The sequence below is a fragment of the Agelaius phoeniceus genome, chromosome 12 (genome assembly GCF_051311805.1).
Source record: "Agelaius phoeniceus isolate bAgePho1 chromosome 12, bAgePho1.hap1, whole genome shotgun sequence".
Taxonomy (NCBI): Eukaryota; Metazoa; Chordata; class Aves; order Passeriformes; family Icteridae; genus Agelaius; species Agelaius phoeniceus.
The window spans coordinates 4,264,953-4,283,955 of record NC_135276.1 but is presented as its reverse complement, the minus strand read 5'-3'; the positions used below and the strand labels follow the sequence as shown (position 1 = coordinate 4,283,955).

At 39.0% G+C, this 19,003-nt stretch overlaps 1 protein-coding gene across 1 annotated transcript; it reads left to right on the top strand.

The window, feature by feature from the left end:
* Positions 1 to 2,215: 2,215 nt before the first annotated feature.
* GPATCH1 (G-patch domain containing 1) lies at positions 2,216 to 18,504 on the top strand. Its single transcript, XM_054641074.2, has 20 exons — positions 2,216 to 2,356; positions 3,958 to 4,092; positions 4,374 to 4,459; positions 4,834 to 4,994; positions 5,344 to 5,441; positions 5,578 to 5,636; positions 6,011 to 6,256; positions 7,029 to 7,176; positions 7,905 to 7,984; positions 9,061 to 9,265; positions 10,516 to 10,803; positions 12,533 to 12,714; positions 13,060 to 13,187; positions 13,455 to 13,588; positions 13,921 to 14,090; positions 14,837 to 15,050; positions 15,728 to 15,838; positions 16,281 to 16,405; positions 16,917 to 17,062; positions 18,198 to 18,504. The coding sequence occupies exons 1-20, from the start codon at positions 2,284 to 2,286 to the stop codon at positions 18,217 to 18,219; spliced, it is 2,811 nt and encodes a 936-aa protein (XP_054497049.2). The 5' UTR covers positions 2,216 to 2,283; the 3' UTR covers positions 18,220 to 18,504.
* The last annotated feature ends 499 nt before the right edge of the window (positions 18,505 to 19,003 follow it).

Below are 19,003 nucleotides of genomic sequence, written 5' to 3'. Positions count from 1 at the left end.
AGAAGCTCAGGCAATGCCTCAGGGGCTGACCTTCAGGTTACTGTTTTGTCAACTGATACAACAGCTCTGACTTGGCAGGGTGAATATTCAAGGAGACATTCCCATTGAGTGGGGTAAGGCAGAGATGAGTTTGTCTTATTGTTTGTTGAAATATGGGAATTTATACTTCCTGTGCTTATGGTTTTTGCTTTTGTTTTTGTTTTTTTATGATTTAAGAAACCCTTTAAATGAATCGAAGTTTTGCTTTTTTTTTTTTTATATCGATTATACAAATTTTAGTCTGAAGTTCCCGTGACTTGCATGACTTAAAACTAATTAACAAATATATTTGAAGAAGTGGTCTTAAATAATACAACAAATGACATAACAAGACACTTCTCGATGAACCAATACAGAACCAGATGTTGAAAACTATGTGTTTGCAAACAAAAGTCTAAAGTCCACCTCTGGCTTTAGGGCTCAATTTCAGCCACTAGCAAATATGTGAATTGTCATACAAAAATGCAGGTGCTTTTTTTTTTACCAGACAAATTTCTGTAAAAAATTATTTGAAACGTAAATTATTCAGTTCTACTAATGTTTTAGTTTCTTTGCAATTAAAAAAAATAAAAAAGACATTGGAATGATTGTCTTATATAACAGCTACAAATAGCAATTGTCACCTGGTTTAGTAATTGTAAACGAAAAAGTTTACCATGGAGAAGGAAATACCACCGGGATGTAAAAGTAATTCTAATCTGAGAAAAGCCTTAACGGAAAAAAGCTTCAGTATTTGATTACCTCAACTCTTTGAACTGATCAGACAAAACATTCAAAAGATTTTCTGTTAGCATTGTGCAAAAAAGGTTTATTGAAGGCGGTGTGTTAAGTCAAAGTCACACAGTATCGACTATTCAGGAACAATTCTTTCCTAAACAAAGAGAAACAGCAAGTACGCTAACAGCTCGTTCGCCGCTGTATGTTCTAGCTAAGTGCTCCGTAATGATGAGAAAAGACAATGCACGTAGAGTGTCTGTGGCTTCTACTTTATTGTTTCTAAGTGAATTAGAGACCTGAGTGAAACAGAGAGCTCCCTATTTGCATGGAACCGTGTCAGTATTCCCCATGGAAACCTGAAGTCACGTGAAACTCCGGCAGTTTCACTGTGAAAGAAACCGGTTCCATGTAAACAAATGAAGAGAAACGCTGGGATGGAGAATACACTGAAGTCTTACCTGTTAAGGGAAGGAATATCTGAAGACTGTGTTTTGATTTATTTTCAAGGATTTCTCTGAAATTGTTGTTGTTCTATCAGTTGTGGACTGATAGAATCTTCAGTGCAAATTGAAGCGTTTGGTTTTTGTTTTTTTTTTTTTGGGGGGGGGAGAGGGGGTAGCAGTGGAAATCAAATTTTGAACATTTGGGTCCTACTGGTGAATAGTGGTCTTTGTACAAAATACATTCAGGAAGCGTTTCTCTCTCGATACAGGACTGCCCAAGGAGCTTCAGAGATTCCCAAAAGCCTTCGGGGATGAAGCTCTGTGAGGGAAGGTTTGAACGCCCAGACTTCTGCCCCGATTTCTGTGCAAATTCTTCTTGAACAGTGCGTAAGACAACGTGGTTAGGCAAATTTTGCCATGTATTTGCTTAAGTGTACAATGAAATCCACAACTCCGTTGATTTTGATTCAGGGTGGAGTCCGCTTTACACCTTGATTTAGATGAAATCTGTTTGTCAGAGTCGTTGCTGCCCTTTTCCTACCCTGAGTCTGAGGGAGGCTGCACTCGATGATTCGAGGGAGTTACCGCATGGCTGCTGACCACCGGCAGTTTGACATTATGTGCCGTGGGTAACTTCTAAAGACAACAGTCAGCGTTTCGGACCGATGATGTGGAGCCGCACACGGCAGCTCCGCTGGGGCTGGGGCTTTTCCAGCCAAACACGGCTGGGCTGGAGGGACCCGTGCGCCCGGACCGGCTGCGGCTGCCGCCTGCCCTCCCTCAGAGCGGGCAGCGAGAGGGGCCCCAGCACCGCGCCGTGCCCGGCGGGCAACCCCAACGCCGCCGCGAGGCCGAGAGGCGCTGAGGGGCTCCGGGCGATGCCGCCGCTCCCGTCCCGCCGGCGGGGTCCCGGCGGGGCAGGGTGCCGGTGCCGGTGCCGGTGTCGGTGCCGCTCCCGTCCCGCCGGCGGGGCAGGGCGCCGCTCCCTCGCAGAGCGGTCCCGGTGCCGGGGGATGCCGGGCGCGGCGCGGCTCCGCCTCCTCTCGTGACGCCGCCGGGTCCCGCGCGGCCACCGTCGTGCAAGATGGCGGAGAGCAGCGACAGCGAGGAGGAGGACTTGGTGAGCTATGGCAGCGCGCTGCAGCCCCTGCAGGAGGGTAAGGGACCCCCGGGAGGTTCGTCTGCTCCTCCTCCCTCCCTCTGTCAATGCGTTGTGCGAGCGCTGCAGAGCGGCCCGGCGTGAGGCGCTGGGGCATCCCGAAGGGCCTGCCCGCTCCGGTCCGGTTCTGCGTGGCTGAACGCCGCCCAGCCCTTTCTGCGAGGGGCTGCGGTGTGTGGGCCCAGCACGGACCTGCTTCCTTCCCACAGCTCCTGCTGCGGGGGCCTTGCTCGGCAGCCGAGCTGTCCTGCGGGAGGATGGCCCAGCACAGGCCGAGCGGAGCGGGGAAAGAAAGGCCTCGGCAGCACTGCGGCTGCGGCTGTGGCTGCGGTACCCCGCGGCTTGTGCCGGCTGCTCCGGGTGCCAGTGTTTGCTTCTGTCCGCCCCATCCCTCCAAAAACCCCAGTACAGTTCAAATAAAACACTTCAAATGTACGCAGTTATGCTAATCTGACCGTCTGATGCTTATATGGTTGAAATGGACAGGGCCAGGATTAATGTACAGTTGTGACTCCCAAGTCTGTGCCATTTTATTCAGGAAATGTTGTTTAAAAGAGGCAAATATTTGTGTCAAAGTCTATGTTTTTTTGTGTTTGGTTTCAGTTTATACACTTTTGATATGTAATGTCTCAAGCAATTACTGAAGTGAAGAAATCCTGCCAGAGATCTTGCAACTTTATGCATACTTTACTTGCATACTTTAAAAAGTTTCCTTTCACAAGAAAAAATGCAATGTTCTCAGAAGTCTGTAGAATTAAGAATTTTGATGTGAACACTTCATGCTTTTCATTTATTGTGGGAACCCAGCACATCTCTCTGGCTGTCCAGGATGGCCAGGACCCCTGCCAGGGGCTCAGAGACCCTGGCACAGAGCCCAGAACACCTGTGGGTTTGATTATGACCCATAGAGCAAATTGCCAACCTTAGATGAAGATCAGCAAACCACAACAGTTTAGGTAGAATGATAGTGAATTATCACGGGGTGGAAAAATCGATTTTGGGGTTTTTGGTATGGGGGTTCAGGAGGCAAGGTGGAGGAATCTGGGTGTGTCCAGCCTTTCTCCTTCTTCTTCTTGGCCTCCATCTTCTGCTGTGCTGGTGGCACTGTTGGATTGGTTTAGAGTAGAAGCTCACTGTCTAACACAGGTGATGGGTATTGGGAAGGAATTGTAACCATTGTACAGGGAGTTTTTAGTATAAAGACAGAACCCTGCCCTGGGGGCAGGCAGAGTGCCTGGAACTGTCCTGCTGGATGGACCTGGCAGGGCAGGAGAAAGAATTTTATAGATAAGGAACAATAAACAACCTTGAGACTGAGAAATGAAGAGCCCTGACTGCTTCTTTGAGCACTTGGGCTGGGAAAAGAGACTTTGAACAATCTCGGGGTCACAGCGACCCAAAAGATCCCGAGAATTTATCAGTGGTGTTCATGAATAGTTACAATGGAGTGGAAATAAATGAAATGTGGTGATTTCCATGGCAGGGTGGCCAGTGTTTGATCCTGTTCTTACTTGCAAGGAAGAAACAGCTTCTGGAGGAAGTGGGAAATTGTTCCTTCATGTAAAGTTGTGTCTTATGTTCTGATTGATTTGATTGTAGGTGAACGAATTAAAAAGCCAGTTCCTCTCCAAGAGCAGACTGTTAAAGATGCAAAGGGACGATACCAGCGTTTCCATGGTGCATTCACTGGGGGCTTTTCTGCTGGATACTTCAACACTGTTGGAACAAAGGAAGGTCAGATATTTTGCTGTCTTCTGGGAATGGTTATATTGAGAATCATATTGTCATGTTAGTGAAAACAAATTAAATGTCACCAAGCATTTTTGTTCCTGCTGTTCCTTATACTGTGAATAGTTGAAATAATATTGCTGAAGTTATTTCTCCCTGAGTTTTTGGACTGTAATTTTACAAATATTTCTTTGGTGTGTACTTAAGATGTAAGGTTGAAATGCTTGAATTGTTTTTGAATACTTTGTTGCCTTAAGTACCTTACTTAAATATTTGCCTTCTTAAAGGATGGACACCATCAGCTTTTGTATCATCACGGCAGAAGAGAGCAGACAGAACTGTTCTTGGACCAGAAGACTTCATGGATGAAGAGGTAAATTTAGAAAGGAATTTAAAACCTCTGCAAATAGTTGCCATGACAGCAAAAATTGAAGTAATTACTTCTTGTATACAGTGTTATCCTACTAGCTTATACAGACTATTTCATAGGTTCATTTAAGAAGCTCCTGTGATGTCAGTATTAAAAAATAAAACCAGAACTCAACCTTTTCACCTTATCAGAAAATGCAAATGCTTTTGAAACTGTTTAAGATATTTCCACTAAAGTTATTGCAAAGAAAACTGCATAAGTGGTTTGAGAAAATTAGCAGACAGGAAGGTCATATGCCATTTTCATTACTTTAATATTATAGTAAGCAAGAACTTAAAGGATGCTTAATCTAAATGTTCTCATTTTTGTATTTCCAGGATCTTAGTGAATTTGGGATAGCACCAAAAGATATTACAACTACAGATGATTTTGCATCTAAAGCTAAAGACAGAATAAAGGAGAAAGCTAGACAGATTGCAGGAGTAGTTGCTCCCATTCCAGGAACCACTGCATTTGATGATTTAATTGGACCATCTAAGTAAGTAAAAGTACCTGAAACTTTGCCAAACCATTCATTTCACTTAGAAGTGTTGTTAGAACAGTAATGTTTGGCCACTGCAATTGTGAGACTGGAAGATCCTGCAGTGGTACATTCCCTAAGGGCCTCCACCTGGATTTTTGTTTTGAATGTGCAGACTTGCACCAAGTAAACATTTATAAACTGACAGGTAGTGTGTATGCAAGTAGTAACACTTTCAGATTTGATTTTAAAGTGGGATATAAGACTAGAAGTTCAAATATTCTATATGTACATTATTTATCAACAGATAATAAAGGTGTGGCTTGAAGTAATTTTGGCTTTTGTTTCATTTTTTTTTTCTTTTTAGAATAACAGTTGGGGTTGAACTATTACGAAAAATGGGCTGGAAAGAAGGACAAGGAATTGGCCCACGAGTCAAAAGAAAGCCATGCAGACAGAAACCTGGTAAGTGCAGGAACTTCCTTAGCTAATTCACTTCCTTGCTAGTAGAAAGTTGGCATTCATAGACTGATTAAAAGTTGATTTCAAACCCTCTTTTTATTTTTATTAATGTAATATGATGTTATGCTGTCTCTTACAGATCCTACAGTGAAGATTTATGGTTGTGCATTACCACCTGGACTGTCTGAGGGTTCTGAGGTATTGAACAGGGAAAGTGCTCTGTTGGCTTTTGGAAGAATATGTGACAACAGATTAAAGAACAAAACAACTTCTTTAATGTCCTCAAACAGTATTTTAAAATGCATTTTCAAATCTTCTTAAAAGTGTTTATAAATACTTTCTATGCTTAATGTGAAGAAAGGTGTTAATATCTAAATTTCTTCTTTTGCTATGTAAGCAGCTTAATGCGAAGGAAAGTGTTAATATCTAAATTTCTTCTTTGGCTATGTTTAGTTCATACACAATTCAGGAAATGAAAACTTGCCCAGGCTCGTGTTAAGTGAATGTTGTAAAAGCTCAACATACAGAACTTTTAGTCATATTTGCTCTCCTAAACTTTTAATTTGTACCAGGATGAAGAGGATGAGTACCAGCCAGAGAATGTGACCTTTGCACCGAAGGATGTAATGCCTGTAGACTTGACTCCAAAAGAGAATGTCCATGGACTTGGCTATAAGGGTTTGGACCCCTCTCAAGCCTTGTTTGGTGCATCTGGAAGAGAACACCTGAATCTTTTCACAGGTGGTTCAGAAGAAACAAGCAATTTACTTGGTGATTTGAGACACAGTAAAGGAAGAAAACTGGGTATTACAGGTCAGGTAAGGACATTTTTTAATGAATTTTATCATTAGTGTAGTAAAATCCACATACATTTTGGTTTAAGTTAAAAGCTCCTAGTCATTGTAATATTGTAAGAAATGTAAAGTGTGATTTGAGAATAGGATTTTTTAAAAACTTATTTTGAAGATGTGGAAAAATCCTTAAAACTCTCTAATGCCTTCACTTACTGAAACTGTAAAAGACAACTAGAAAAACTCCCTGACTGAGTAGCTGGATGGAAAAATGTTCTGTGTTACTTTGATAAGTATGTTTTGAGTTTATGGTTTTTGTCTGTTGTACTTTCAGTAATGCTGTATCTGTCAGCTAGAGAGGTTTTGTGTTGCTCCAGGGTATTTGTAGTTCTTATCTACAAGTATTGTCAGTTTCTATTTTCTGGGAATTCTACTTGTTTAATTTCCCTGTTAACTGACTTTTTTCTTTTCCTTTTGAGAACTTAACCTGCTCCTAGTCAGATTATATGTGTTAATTTGGTGGAACTAGTCTGCTGTCCTTGTCTTGTACACACCAAACTTGGTGTTTCTCCCTGCCAAGGGACTGGAATGTGTTTGCTTTTGTTACTTTTGTGCTCACTGAGGTGTGTGGGGGTTTTTTTCCACCTCAATTTCTGTGGTGTAACTACATTTTTCCCAGTGTATCTATATTTCTACTGTAGACTTTATGTAGATGAATAGATATCCATGTAGATGTGTTCAGATATGTGACTTAAAAGTTTTTCCACTTTGGAGTTCTCATTTTAAATCTGTGTTTTAGGCTTTTGGTGTAGGAGCTCTAGAGGAAGAAGATGATGATATTTATGCAACTGACACACTGTCCAAATATGATACAGTTCTAAAGGATGAGGAGCCTGGGGATGGCTTGTATGGCTGGACAGCACCAAAACAGTATAAATCCAAAAAAAGTAAGAACTGTGGTTCTCTTTAAAGAGTCAATGTCATATGGGGGAGAAAAATAAGAAATGTAGTCTGTATTTGCCATATATTGTATTTTTCAGCCTTAATCTCTGAAAATTCAACTAGTCCTACTTCTATATTGAAGTGTTCAATTACAGAAATGATTTCCAAAGTCTTCCAGTAATCCCAGTGTAGATGAAACCCTCAAAGCATATTTTCAAAAGGACAATATGTGCTGCTTTGTGAGATACAGTGCTCACTTTCACTGAAGAAAACAAGTGATTGTGAACCCCAGTTACAAAATACGGCCCAGCACTTAAAAAGAGACCTTTTGTTTTAGGTGAACTTCTGTATTTTCAGGTAATTGTAGTGAATTGTATCTTGGTGCCTCTTTATTTTTACTGCACTGTGTAAATGCATGAAGTGCTGTTGTCATTTTGGAGCAGCTGTTCATGTTGGTTGTACACACTAATGGCACTGCTGGTGTTGGCTGTGCACAGTGTGGGTACTGCTGCTTCACTGAAAGCCATGTTCAGCCTTCAGCAGCCACTCTGAGAGCAGTTCTTAGTTGTACAATACTCATCCAGAATCAGAACCTTAATTTTAAATGAAAGGTGGTGAAGACAAACTACAATTATGACTCATAATAGACAGTGACATATGGAAAATATTGAGGAAAAAAATTGCCTAACCATGCATGTTTTAAATATTGACCAACTCTGTGATAATTTTGTAGGGCCTGAAGGAGATTTTAAATATATAGGCAAAGTCCTGGCTGGTTTTTCCTTGGCATCAAAACCATCAGCTCCAGTCAAGGTAAGCAGATAGTGATATTTTATGTATTAAGAATAAAATCATTCATCATGTGAACTGTGTGGACTCTACTGTCAAGGTAAGCAGATAGTGATATTTTATGTATTAAGAATAAAATCCTTCATCATGTGAACTGTGTGGACTCTACTGCTTCTTGGTGTTTTTCTGTTCTCAGAAATAAATGTTTTGGTCAGCAGTAAAAATTGCTGAAGGAACAAAATGATAGCACTGGAAGCTGTTCAATAGAAACCTAAAATTTATCAGATTCCTGAAGGTATTTAAACTTTGCCTGGGTACTGGCTTTGAACAAATGCCTTCCACACTATTCACTGCTACTTTCCATAAAGCTGGAGGAATGGTTTAATTTAACTTAAAAAATATTTTAAAAAATTACATATTTTGGTTCTAGATCTTTCATATGTAACATTCAGTTTTCTGTAAAAAGCAGGCCTCATGTTTTTTCACTTTGCTATTTTGGTGACAATTTAACTGCTTAGTCCTATCTTCAGGTCTACATAATTCATGCCCTATATATTTGCATAAATTAGAATGACAAACAATTGTATGACAGGGTCCTCTTTCTGAGGAAGAATATTTGTGTGGTATATAAAATCCCATCCTATAGGAAGCACAGAGATAACCCCTTAAGTAACAGCTTGAATGAAGAACATGGGGAAAAGCACTTTGAAAGACATTCAAATGTAGTAAGCATGGAAGTACTCAGTAATCCAATTGATTAAATCATTTGACTTCAGTTTAGAAAAACAGTAAGCAACATTAAAGGGCATTTTCTCAAATAAAAGCAGTGCATCCTAAGACTCTTGTTAATTTTTCTGTCACTTAATGTGCACATTTTCATATTTTTCCATAGCTGTCAATATATTTGTTCCCAGAGTTTGTTTTACAGTGCCACTTATTGGTCTGTAGGAATTGGTAGCTTGTATCATCTGTTTCTACTGCTAAGATGTAAACTGAGGAATTCTTGGGTTTTTGTTTTTCTGGAACACCTGTAAGTGTTGCACACAAAGTTCTCTCTCTCTCTCTCAGTGGGTTTTTGTTTTGTTGCCCTTTCCCCCCAGGTTTACCCAGCACCCAGCCTGCCCCGCAATTACAGACCCGTGCATCGCTTCCGCCCGGTGCTGCCAGCGGGGAGTGAAAGCTGCCACCTGCAGAAGGCACTGGAGGAGTCAGCTGGGAAACTGGAGAGGGACCCAGCCCACCACAGCAGGCATGCCCTGAATGCAGCTCAGAGGAGGGAACAGCTGGGGGAGGCTGAGCTGAAAGGTAGGAACATGAACATACCTGACCTTGTCTTTGCTTGTGTTTCAAGCCTCTTTGTATGTTTAGTTACAGAGCAGTAAGAATTTGGTCTGGCCTTGAGTGCTTATTTTCTAACAAAAATATATCAGATCTAGTTACCATTTCTGTCGGCTCTGGCTGTCTGTCCCTGCCCCGACACGGGCAGGGTGGTTCTTGGGTGGACACGTTTCTAAGGACCAGTCTGGACTCTTCAGCTTTTCCATCTTCAGATTGTTTATTGTTTCTTATCTACAAAATTCTCTGTCTGCCCAGCAGAGGTCTGATCTGCAAGGCAGCCAAGGGCACTCTGACCACCCATGGGGCGGTCATGTCTTTTTATACTAAAATCTACGTACATGATATTTACCTTTATTTTCCAATACTTTTCACCCATGTTGGCAAGTGCACCTTCACCATAAACCAATCCCCAAGTGCCAACATCACCACAGGAGATGGAGGACAAGAAGAAGAAAGAAGAAGGCGAGACACGCCCTGATCCCTCCATCTTGTCTCCATAACCCCCCTGTACCAAAACCCTTAAAGTTTATATTTCACCCTATAAATGTGTCCCTTTTACACCCTTCACTCTAAAGTGATTCTCTTGTCCTCAAACTGCTGTCACTTCTGTGGATGGATCAAAATCAAGCCACCAAACACTCTTGGCAACATTCCAGGATTTCTGAGACCCCCAAGGGTTCTCCTGGCATCTCTGGACATCGGGAACGATGTGCTGAGATCCCACACATTTCATTGTTCAGTTTCATCTCAGCAGTTGGATTGCTGACATAACTGTCTGTGTATCAATTGACTTAAATATTTTAAAGGCAAAAAGTATGTGCTGGATTGTGGTTTTTTGACAGAGTTGTGGCCTTTTGTGAATATAGTAGGCTGTGATAATTTTTTCTGTAAAATGTTTTACTGAAATACATTTAGATATACTAAGAAGATAATTTGTAACTGTGGCTCACATTTGTGAGTCACAAAAACGTTTACAATAGTAAACTTTATCAAGTTATATGTAAATAGCATAAAAGATGTAATAGTGGCCAAATTTTTGTTTGCCATGTATGCCATATATTTGCCATTTATGCCATTTTATTGTTAATTTCTGCTTAAGAGCATTTAATCTGAATTTATACACATGTGGTAGGGATTTTTCTTCTACTAAAGTGGAAGAAATAGTTCTAGTAATTTTTCATTTCTCTTTATCTTTTACCATTTTTTTTCTGCTTTAGGTCCAGCTCCTTCTGTTTTGGAATATCTATCTGAGAAAGATAGAGAAAGACTTAAACAAGTGAAACAAGCATCTGAACAGCAAATGAAAGCAAAACCAGTGCCTCAGGAGTCACCAAGTAGCAGATTCCAGGTGGCCTCCCCAGAAGATGCTGCTCACAAATGGCAGATGCTGCTGGGAGGGCAGTTAGCAAATGCTGGTTCTAGTGACTTCAAACCATTTGCAAAAAATCCAGAAAAACAAAAAAGATATGAAAATTTTGTGAAAAGTCTTAAACAAGGAGAAAGAGGTAAAATATTTCTTGATTTATTTTTCCCTTCCCCTTCCCCCTTTTTTTTTTTTCCCCAATGCATTTTATATTGACTCTGAGTTCTCTTCCTGAATTTCACAGCATTTCTCCTTTTACTTCTTTTCAGGACCAATGCTTACAGAAATTTTTACTGATACTTAGTCATGTTGAGTTCAAGAGAACTGCTCACTTATTCAGTTGTCAGCAAGTCTTGATTTTAGGCATTACATTTCATACTTCTGTGATGTAGCAGAAGTTCAGTTCTACTTCATTTCCTGGATTTCCCTTGTTTCATTTGCCAAGGTACACTTCAGCTTTGGTCAGGGGAAAAAGCCTTTTAATTGAGTTTGTTTCTCTTTGAGGAGTCAAACTGACAGATCCTATAAAGGCAGGAAGAGGATTGGGTAACAGCAAAATCAGAAGAAACCCCGTTCCCTCTGCACCAGGGGAAGATAAGAACCCTAAAGTGAATGAAGTATTTCCCACTTGTCAAAGCTTCTATTGTATGTCCTGCAGATGCTCAGACTTCTGCTGTCATTCATGTTCTTCTCAGAAAGGTTTAGGACTGTAAAAACACAGCATCCATGCAGAGCTCTTACTCCAAACCAAAAAACATCCAACCTCCTTCATCATCTCTTTTCATGCTGTCTCAGTCTCCTTCCATTTTGTTTAGGTTTTTGATATTAAATGACACTGTGGTGTATATTATATTAAACTAGGTACTCACAATGCCTTGTGGTGAGGTCTTCAGTTCTGTGGTTTTTCTGTAAGGCATGAAAAGCTGAGGTTGATCCAGGGAGTTCATCATCAGCCCATGACTTTAAATTGCCTTGAAATGAACTTTCAAAAAAAAAAGGGTTGGTTTTTTTTCCAAATTTTGAAGTACACAGGGGCTACTGGGGAAGAAGAAAATGGACTCCAGGGAAATTTGACAGAGGAAAGCATGTGGTTTGTTGTTTTAGTTGTGATTTGGGATTTTTTTGGGTTTTTGCCTTTTTTAAGTCATTTTCATTATATAAAATAAATATTTTCTGGTCAGTAGCCTCTTCTGGTTACTGCATTGGGACAGGCTACTTGAGCTTTGAATCCATAGTTCCTCTGTTCAGGACTGGGATTTTCCCTGGGTAAAGTAGAATATTCCCAATTATGACTGTGTTTATGACTGTGAGTGCCTCCCTAGTCCTTATGATGGAAATGGATAAATAACTGGAATGCTTAAAGGTCTGTTTTACTCTAAGTGTATTTGCTTGGCTGGTGTTATTTCCTCTTCCTTCTGGGAGACAAACTGAACCTGTTGCTGTAAACCTGTGTGCAAACTCTGTATTTATCAGTGGGCACTTCACAGATCACACAGCAAGTTACCAAAGCATAGCCAGGCTTCAATTATTCTGTTCTATGTTTTACTTATTTGATAAAGCTTTGGGTTATACTTTTTGTTTTAATCACCTGTTAAATCCATTAAGTATTTTGAACATTCTTTAGAGGGCAATGAGTAAGGAATCAGTTTTACAAGTAAAATTACTTAAAATATCAATTTAGCATTGGGCAAATGCTCTCATTCTTGCTGTCTTGAAAAACGACCTCCATTTATCAGGGATTAACACAGTTGGGGTTAATGATAATGATAAATATTCATTAAATACTTGCAAGAATGTTATTTTTTGTTTGAAAAGTGTTGACCCAGAACAAGCTGCCATCTCTGCTAAGCATTTCTCTCCCCATCCCCCAGGAGAAAGACTGGAGCGTTTTTTTGACCAGAATATGACGGAGTGGGAGCGGGGCAGAGAACAGGAGGAGTTCTACCGAGCAGCAATGTTCTACAGATCCTCAAACTCCACACTCTCATCCAGGTTCACCAGGGCCAAATATGAAGATGATGTTGACAAAGTTGAAGTTCCTCGAGACCAAGAGGTATTTGCTGTCTTTTAACACATTGGAGCTGCAGTGTTGCCTTAGCCCTTTTTCCTTTAAACTCCCATGAGATATGTCACTGTTCTGGTGCCCTTCTGTTTAGCAGCTTTTGAAAACACTTGGTGCATACAGAGTAATCTTTGTTAAACAGCATTTAAATATTGATGGATTTGTCCTGTTCATAAATCTTACAACAGTTCAGTAAGATTTTTGTGAGTGTAATTTCTGCAATTAATTCCGGAACTTAAAGAGTATAAGTTCTGCACATTGAAATTGTATATAAAATACATTTTATATCTCTCTTTAAAAAGTTATTTGTCAGCTATAAATGTTTGACTTTTTCAGAATGATATAGATGATAAGGAAACAGCTGTGAAGATGAAGATGTTTGGCAAACTCACAAGAGACAACTTTGAATGGCATCCTGATAAGCTGCTGTGTAAAAGATTTAATGTTCGTGATCCCTATCCTGAGTAAGATAATTGATACTTCTATTTTTAAAACTTTTTATAATTTCTGAGTTTTTCATTTGCTTGTGGAAAATCTGGGTTGATGTTTTCTTGTGTCATAAGGTAATACAGAACTGCCCAAAGTTTTTATTTGTGTCATCAAATATGGTGACCTCTGATAAAATAGCATGCATTTGAAGGACTACTCTAGGAGTTCAGGTTGTTGTAGCTAATTTGAGAACTTTTCTGTGTTTAATGCAATAATCAGCAAACGATTTTATTTCCCTCTAGTTCTTCTGTAGTGGGTTTGCCAAAAGTGAAACGAGACAAGTATTCTGTTTTTAATTTCTTAACTGTGCCTGAGCCTACCACATCTGTAACTCAAGCAACAAATGAAAAGATCCAAGAGAGTAACAGTCTCAACAGTAAGTTTGTTGTTACTTTATTAATTTAGCTATACATGAGATAATAGTACAGAAAAGGCATCTTTTTCTTTGAGAACCTAGCCACATGATTTTTTTTTGCATTAAAAAACCCAAACAAAGGAATTGAAATAAAAATTCATTAACTTCACTAAAACTGAAGTTAGTGATATAAAGCTAATTTCTTCTACCTAAAAGACATTTATAGGTCAAGTATTCATTAGAAAGATGTTAAAAATGTCAAACTGAAGAAGCAGAGTAATTTAAAATCAAGTAGGCCATGGAATGCAGAACAATTTGGCATGCAGGTGATTTGAATATTTTGGATATTTTAGAACCAAAGAAATCTTCAAGGTGGGATGTGTCAGATAAAGAGAAGGAGAAGAAAGATTCCATCAGTGAATTCATCAGTCTTGCTAGATCAAAAGCTGATGCTCAGCAGCAGCCTCCAGTACCAGCCAAAGAAGAATGTGGAACTGGGACAGCTGAAACTCCTCCCTCTGTGGTGAGTTTACAACAGGGTTTGAACTTACAGGGAATAGCTGTAGACCTTGGAAACCTAGAAATAAGATGGGCTAATATATTAATTGTTTGTATAAGTTAATATTGTTTATATATGTCAGTATGAACTGTTAATATATGAACACAGATCACTTTGCACAAGAACCAGTTCAGGATGAGCAGAGACATGAGATGGCACTTTGAAGAACTTTGGGGTTATAACTCTGGGATTCCAGATGTTTGCACCTTACTTCTGATTATTCTTGAAGTAGGACTTCAGAGAAGAAAAAATGTAGCCCACCAGTTGGGGAACTAAATTCAGTAACTTTACCACCACTCTGCTCACAGGCACAGAATGTATTTATTTCTCCTTTCCATAAACAGAGTGCATATTTTGGGGAGAAAGATATTTTCCTTTTGCTTATACTTAGTATTATATAATTGAAGTTTGAATGAATGAATTTGAATTTCTAATATCTGGGGATCTATTTTCACAAACTGCTACTACTCTTTGCACTACTCTTTAGAGGACACTGGCAGAGTTCCTCAGAGTTTCAGAGCTTTACTATTTGGGACTAAGATTTTTTATTTCACAGCTATTGTGCCATCCAAATGTTTTGTAAATACCTGTCAGCATGCTTCAAGTTATTCCTTATCAGAGAGAGATTGTTAGTTTCAGAGAGAGATTTAGTATTATGTATTTAGTTTCTTTAGAGCCTAAATACAGTTTGTTGTGATGCTGTTGAGCAGGTGGCTGAGGAAGATAAGGATCAGGAGGAAGAAAGCAGACGCCCACCCATGGACTTATTTAAGGCCATCTTTGTGAGCTCCTCAGATGAAAAATCATCTTCCTCTGAGGAAGAAGAAGAGAGTGATGAAGAACAGCAACCAACTACTTCAGAAAGGCAGTCAGAAACCACCGAGCAAGTTGATGTAGCAGACAGTTCTTCCTCTAATTTACAAGGTAGTACTTGCTGGAAGTTCATTTTTATGCAACATAAAATAAATACCTTGTAAAAGTTCCATTTTTGAATCACACATTCTTGGACTGTTAGGACAATGCTGACCAGTGCAGAGATTGGCAGAGCTGGTTGTGTGGAAAATGCAAACAATACAGCACTGAATGGGGCCTTGCATGTTACAGTGTCCTTAGCATTGCCATGCACCTTTTGTGTGGAGTTTTCAAGCAAACTGCTGTATGGAATGTGCCTGCTACACAGTGAGGGGGAGCAAAACATCTGGTGTAAGAACATACTTCAAATGAAAATACTCACTTACTGTCCCAGCTGGTTCTATTAACATTTAACTTGCAGTGTTTATTAACCTTACACAGCTCATGGAGTTTTTAATTCATTCTGAGTAATGGAAAAATAGTACTGTTACAAAAGGGAAGCAAACAAATACACTAATAGCAATTGAATTAATAATTTGTAGTTTAAAAGGTAAATTTTGATTTAAAAGAAAAAACCTTTTGACACATTTCAGCGTGTTGGCCCAAGCAGCCCATAGAGATGGAGGATGCTGATCAGTTTGCTTCTTTAAGGTTTTTGGAAACCTTCCTTGAGCTTTCTTCAATACTTCTTGGAAAAAGTATTTTCTTATTTTCCTTTCAAATATAACAAGTTTTGGTTTTTTTCACAGAGAGTGTGACTGCTGCAACTGATTCTGGCATTCCTTCATTGCCTACTTCAAAGCAGGAGCTGGATGCAGCAGAGGAATTTGGACCAAAGCTGCCACCAGCTTTTTCTTCTGGTAGGTTCTGTAAGCATCTAAAGTGTAAATATTGAAATTATATATAAAATACATTATATCTCTCTTTAAAACAAGCATTTGTGAATAGGCATCTGTCTCTTAAATGTGTGTTATGTAAACAGGCATCACCAAATGTTTTGTTGCCATGACCCACAACAGGAACCTCTTTGCCTGTGTACCAGGTTTGTTTTAAGTCTCTAAAGGTAATGATAAAAAAATAGAGGACAGCCTTGCAATTTCATTTTTTAACAGATTGCAAAGGCATTTAATTACAGTAGGGGTGTTGCAGGTGGAGGTTTTAGACATGTGATTTCCTGTTTAAAGTAAGGGGTTTTGTTTGTTTAACTATCATATTAGGTTAAAAGTAATACAGAATGTAATAACCAAATTACCCTATTTTGGACAGGGGTTTTTTTATTTATACATTTGCTTTGTACTTTAGGCACTACTTGGCAACAACAAACAGAGGTGCCAGCAACTTTTCCTGGGCCTAGCAGGAAAGAAAAGCATAGGAAAATCAGAGAGAGGCACAAGACTAAGAAAGAACGCAAACGCAAAAAGGAAAAGGTAATAAATTTAAATACTGATTTCTGATCTATTGATGCTTTGATCTGCCTTTCAAAATGTTTTATTATGTATGCTTGGTTGTAGAAAAAATATATACTGGGACTAGAATTTAAGCAACAGAATTTTGTTGATGTTTTGAAACCAGAAAATGATCCCACTCTGATGCTGCTTTTGCCATATGCACACAGGTGACTACAGGTACAACACTGTGGGTGGTTTCATGTGCTGTGTGGAAGATGTCAGACACATTCTGGGAACTGCATTCATGGAGTAAATAACTGTAATGAAACAGCTGCTTTAGGGACAGTTGAGTGCTTGGATGAAATGAATTTTGGTTTATAATTTTTTTTCTTTAAGCTTAGTCTGAGTAGTGGAAAAGAATCATTGATAGGTGTTCTGTTTCACTTAAGCCTTGAGTTCATATTGAAATTAACTTTTTTCTTTTCCTGACATTCAGAAAAATCCAAGTCTTTCACAAGGAGATAAAGGATTATTTCTGTTCTTTTTACAGAAAAAGAAGCATAAGAAGCAGAAAAACAAAGGAAAACACAAGAATAAAAAATCAGAAAAAGACAGCAGCTCAGACACTACAGATAGCAGTGACAGCCTTAGTGATATGGATACCACAGGCTTGTCACCTAAAGAACTTCTTAGAAGGTAAGCAGAAATGTTACTTAAATAATTGCAAATTTAACAGTGAATAACTAAATCATCAATTTATGAGTTGTCATTCTAGTGAACCTACTTGCAGCAAATGTTAATAAGCCAGTTATGAAGATAAAATATTGCTCACTTTGGTGAGACATTTTAATCTAGAGGGTAATTAATTTTAGGATAGAAGCCTCTTAAGGTAAAGACAACTAAACACACAGGCCTAGCACAGCTAATGGACATAATAATTAAAGATAACTGATATTTTTGGAAGGTATTTTGAATTGGAATTAAAAATTGAACTAGTCCAGGTGGAAATTCATATTTTCATTTATCTACTTCTCTTGACTTGGGAACATTGGAAGAAGAAACCTTGTCTGCTGAGGTTCCATTCAGATAGATCTGTTGTGTGGCAGCAATGCTTTAGTTACAAATTTTGGCAAATTAGCTATTATGTGCTTCATCAAGAGAGAGTGAAACAAGCAGAACAATGCTTGAGTCGTGTACATGTCTTCTCAATTTAGACTGTGCTATTACATTTTCATAAACTAGAGACTTGAAGATAGTGCTAACATAAATGTGAAAATCATAAAAGCACATTTCACAATATTTTGCACACACTTGAAGTAAAGTAGAACAGCCTACCAGTCTGTAGTGCAGATCACAGTCAGCTCCAGCCATGTCCAGGTGGGACAGTCCCTGCAGTGGCCTCTGCTCAGTGTCCCTGAGAGGTCTCGAGGTGTTTGTTGAATTCCAACCACACCCATCTGCTCCATGGCAGTGACTGTGGGGTGGAATGGGCAGGACACTTGCAGTGCAATGGACACTTGGTTCCTTTGGAACTGAGTGTCACTTATGTATTGGTGCTTTTCTATCAAAAAACAAACTGCTGTTGGGCTTTCTGAAGAGCTGAAATATGTTTTTATGCATTTTGCACAAAATAGATTTCTTTGTACAAGCAGTTGTTCTGGAATCTTCATATTTGCATGTCTCTTATCACTGAGAAAATATTTTTATCTGTTAAAATTCAGATCTCTCTCTCAGCAGCTAAGGTTTAACAAACTGCTCAAGTAATGAAACATTCCTAATGTGGTGTGTGACTGTTGAGTGTGACCTTTTTCCTTTTTTCCCTCCCTTTCAGATTAAAACAACTCCAGTATTGAAGAGCTCTCTTGTGTTCTTCAGTGTTGTGTGACTTGATCTCAATTTTGATCTCCTCTGTGATGGCAGATCAGTGGTGTATAATGTGAAGCACTAGAGATACAGTATTCATATTGAATTTCTTTGAAAGTAAATGTGCATATGTTTATGATGTTCCATGAGTTCAAAATGTATGGATTATAGAACATTGAAAAGAGCCCTTTCTGGGCATAATCATCTGACATACTGCAGGCTCTGTTTTATTTAATAAAACAAAGCATTTTAATAAACTTTATTATTACAAATAAGTTTTGTATAGTGATAATTTGTTATGCCTAGGACCTCTAAAATGCTTGAGAGTAAATTTCAGTCTGAGTTAAGTTAGGAAGTTAAAACTAAAGCAATGTAAAATTTTTATTGGCTGCAAGTATTTTTATTGAATCTAAGGTAGAGTTTCACATTGCAGTTTTTGAGTATCCAGCTGTTATTTTTGCCTCTTCAAATTGTGTAACATTTACTCCAGCAGCTCTAAATCATTAACTTTTGACAGAATGACAGAATATGCTGAGTTGGAAGGGACCTGTCAGGATCATCAAGCCCAGGTGCTGACCCTGCACAGTTCATTTCACATAGATTATCACAGCTAATGAGCTAAAAGATTATGTATGATTATAAACTGCCTCATTTTATGGAGTTACAAAGAAAACTCTTCATGCTACTTTTTATCTGCAGTTGGCATAATAGAAATAATTTAGAATAATGTAGAATAAATTAAATATGAGCCATGAAATAATACTGAGCTGGTGG

Excerpts from the sequence above, each read along its gene's own strand:
- GPATCH1 (XM_054641074.2), top strand. The coding sequence starts at position 2,284 with ATGGCGGAGAGCAGCGACAGCGAGGAGGAGGACTTGGTGAGCTATGGC. Across the intron at positions 10,804-12,532 it reads TCTTAAACAAGGAGAAAGAG|GAGAAAGACTGGAGCGTTTT; the intron begins GTAAAATATTTC and ends CCCATCCCCCAG. Across the intron at positions 13,589-13,920 it reads AGAGAGTAACAGTCTCAACA|AACCAAAGAAATCTTCAAGG; the intron begins GTAAGTTTGTTG and ends TGGATATTTTAG.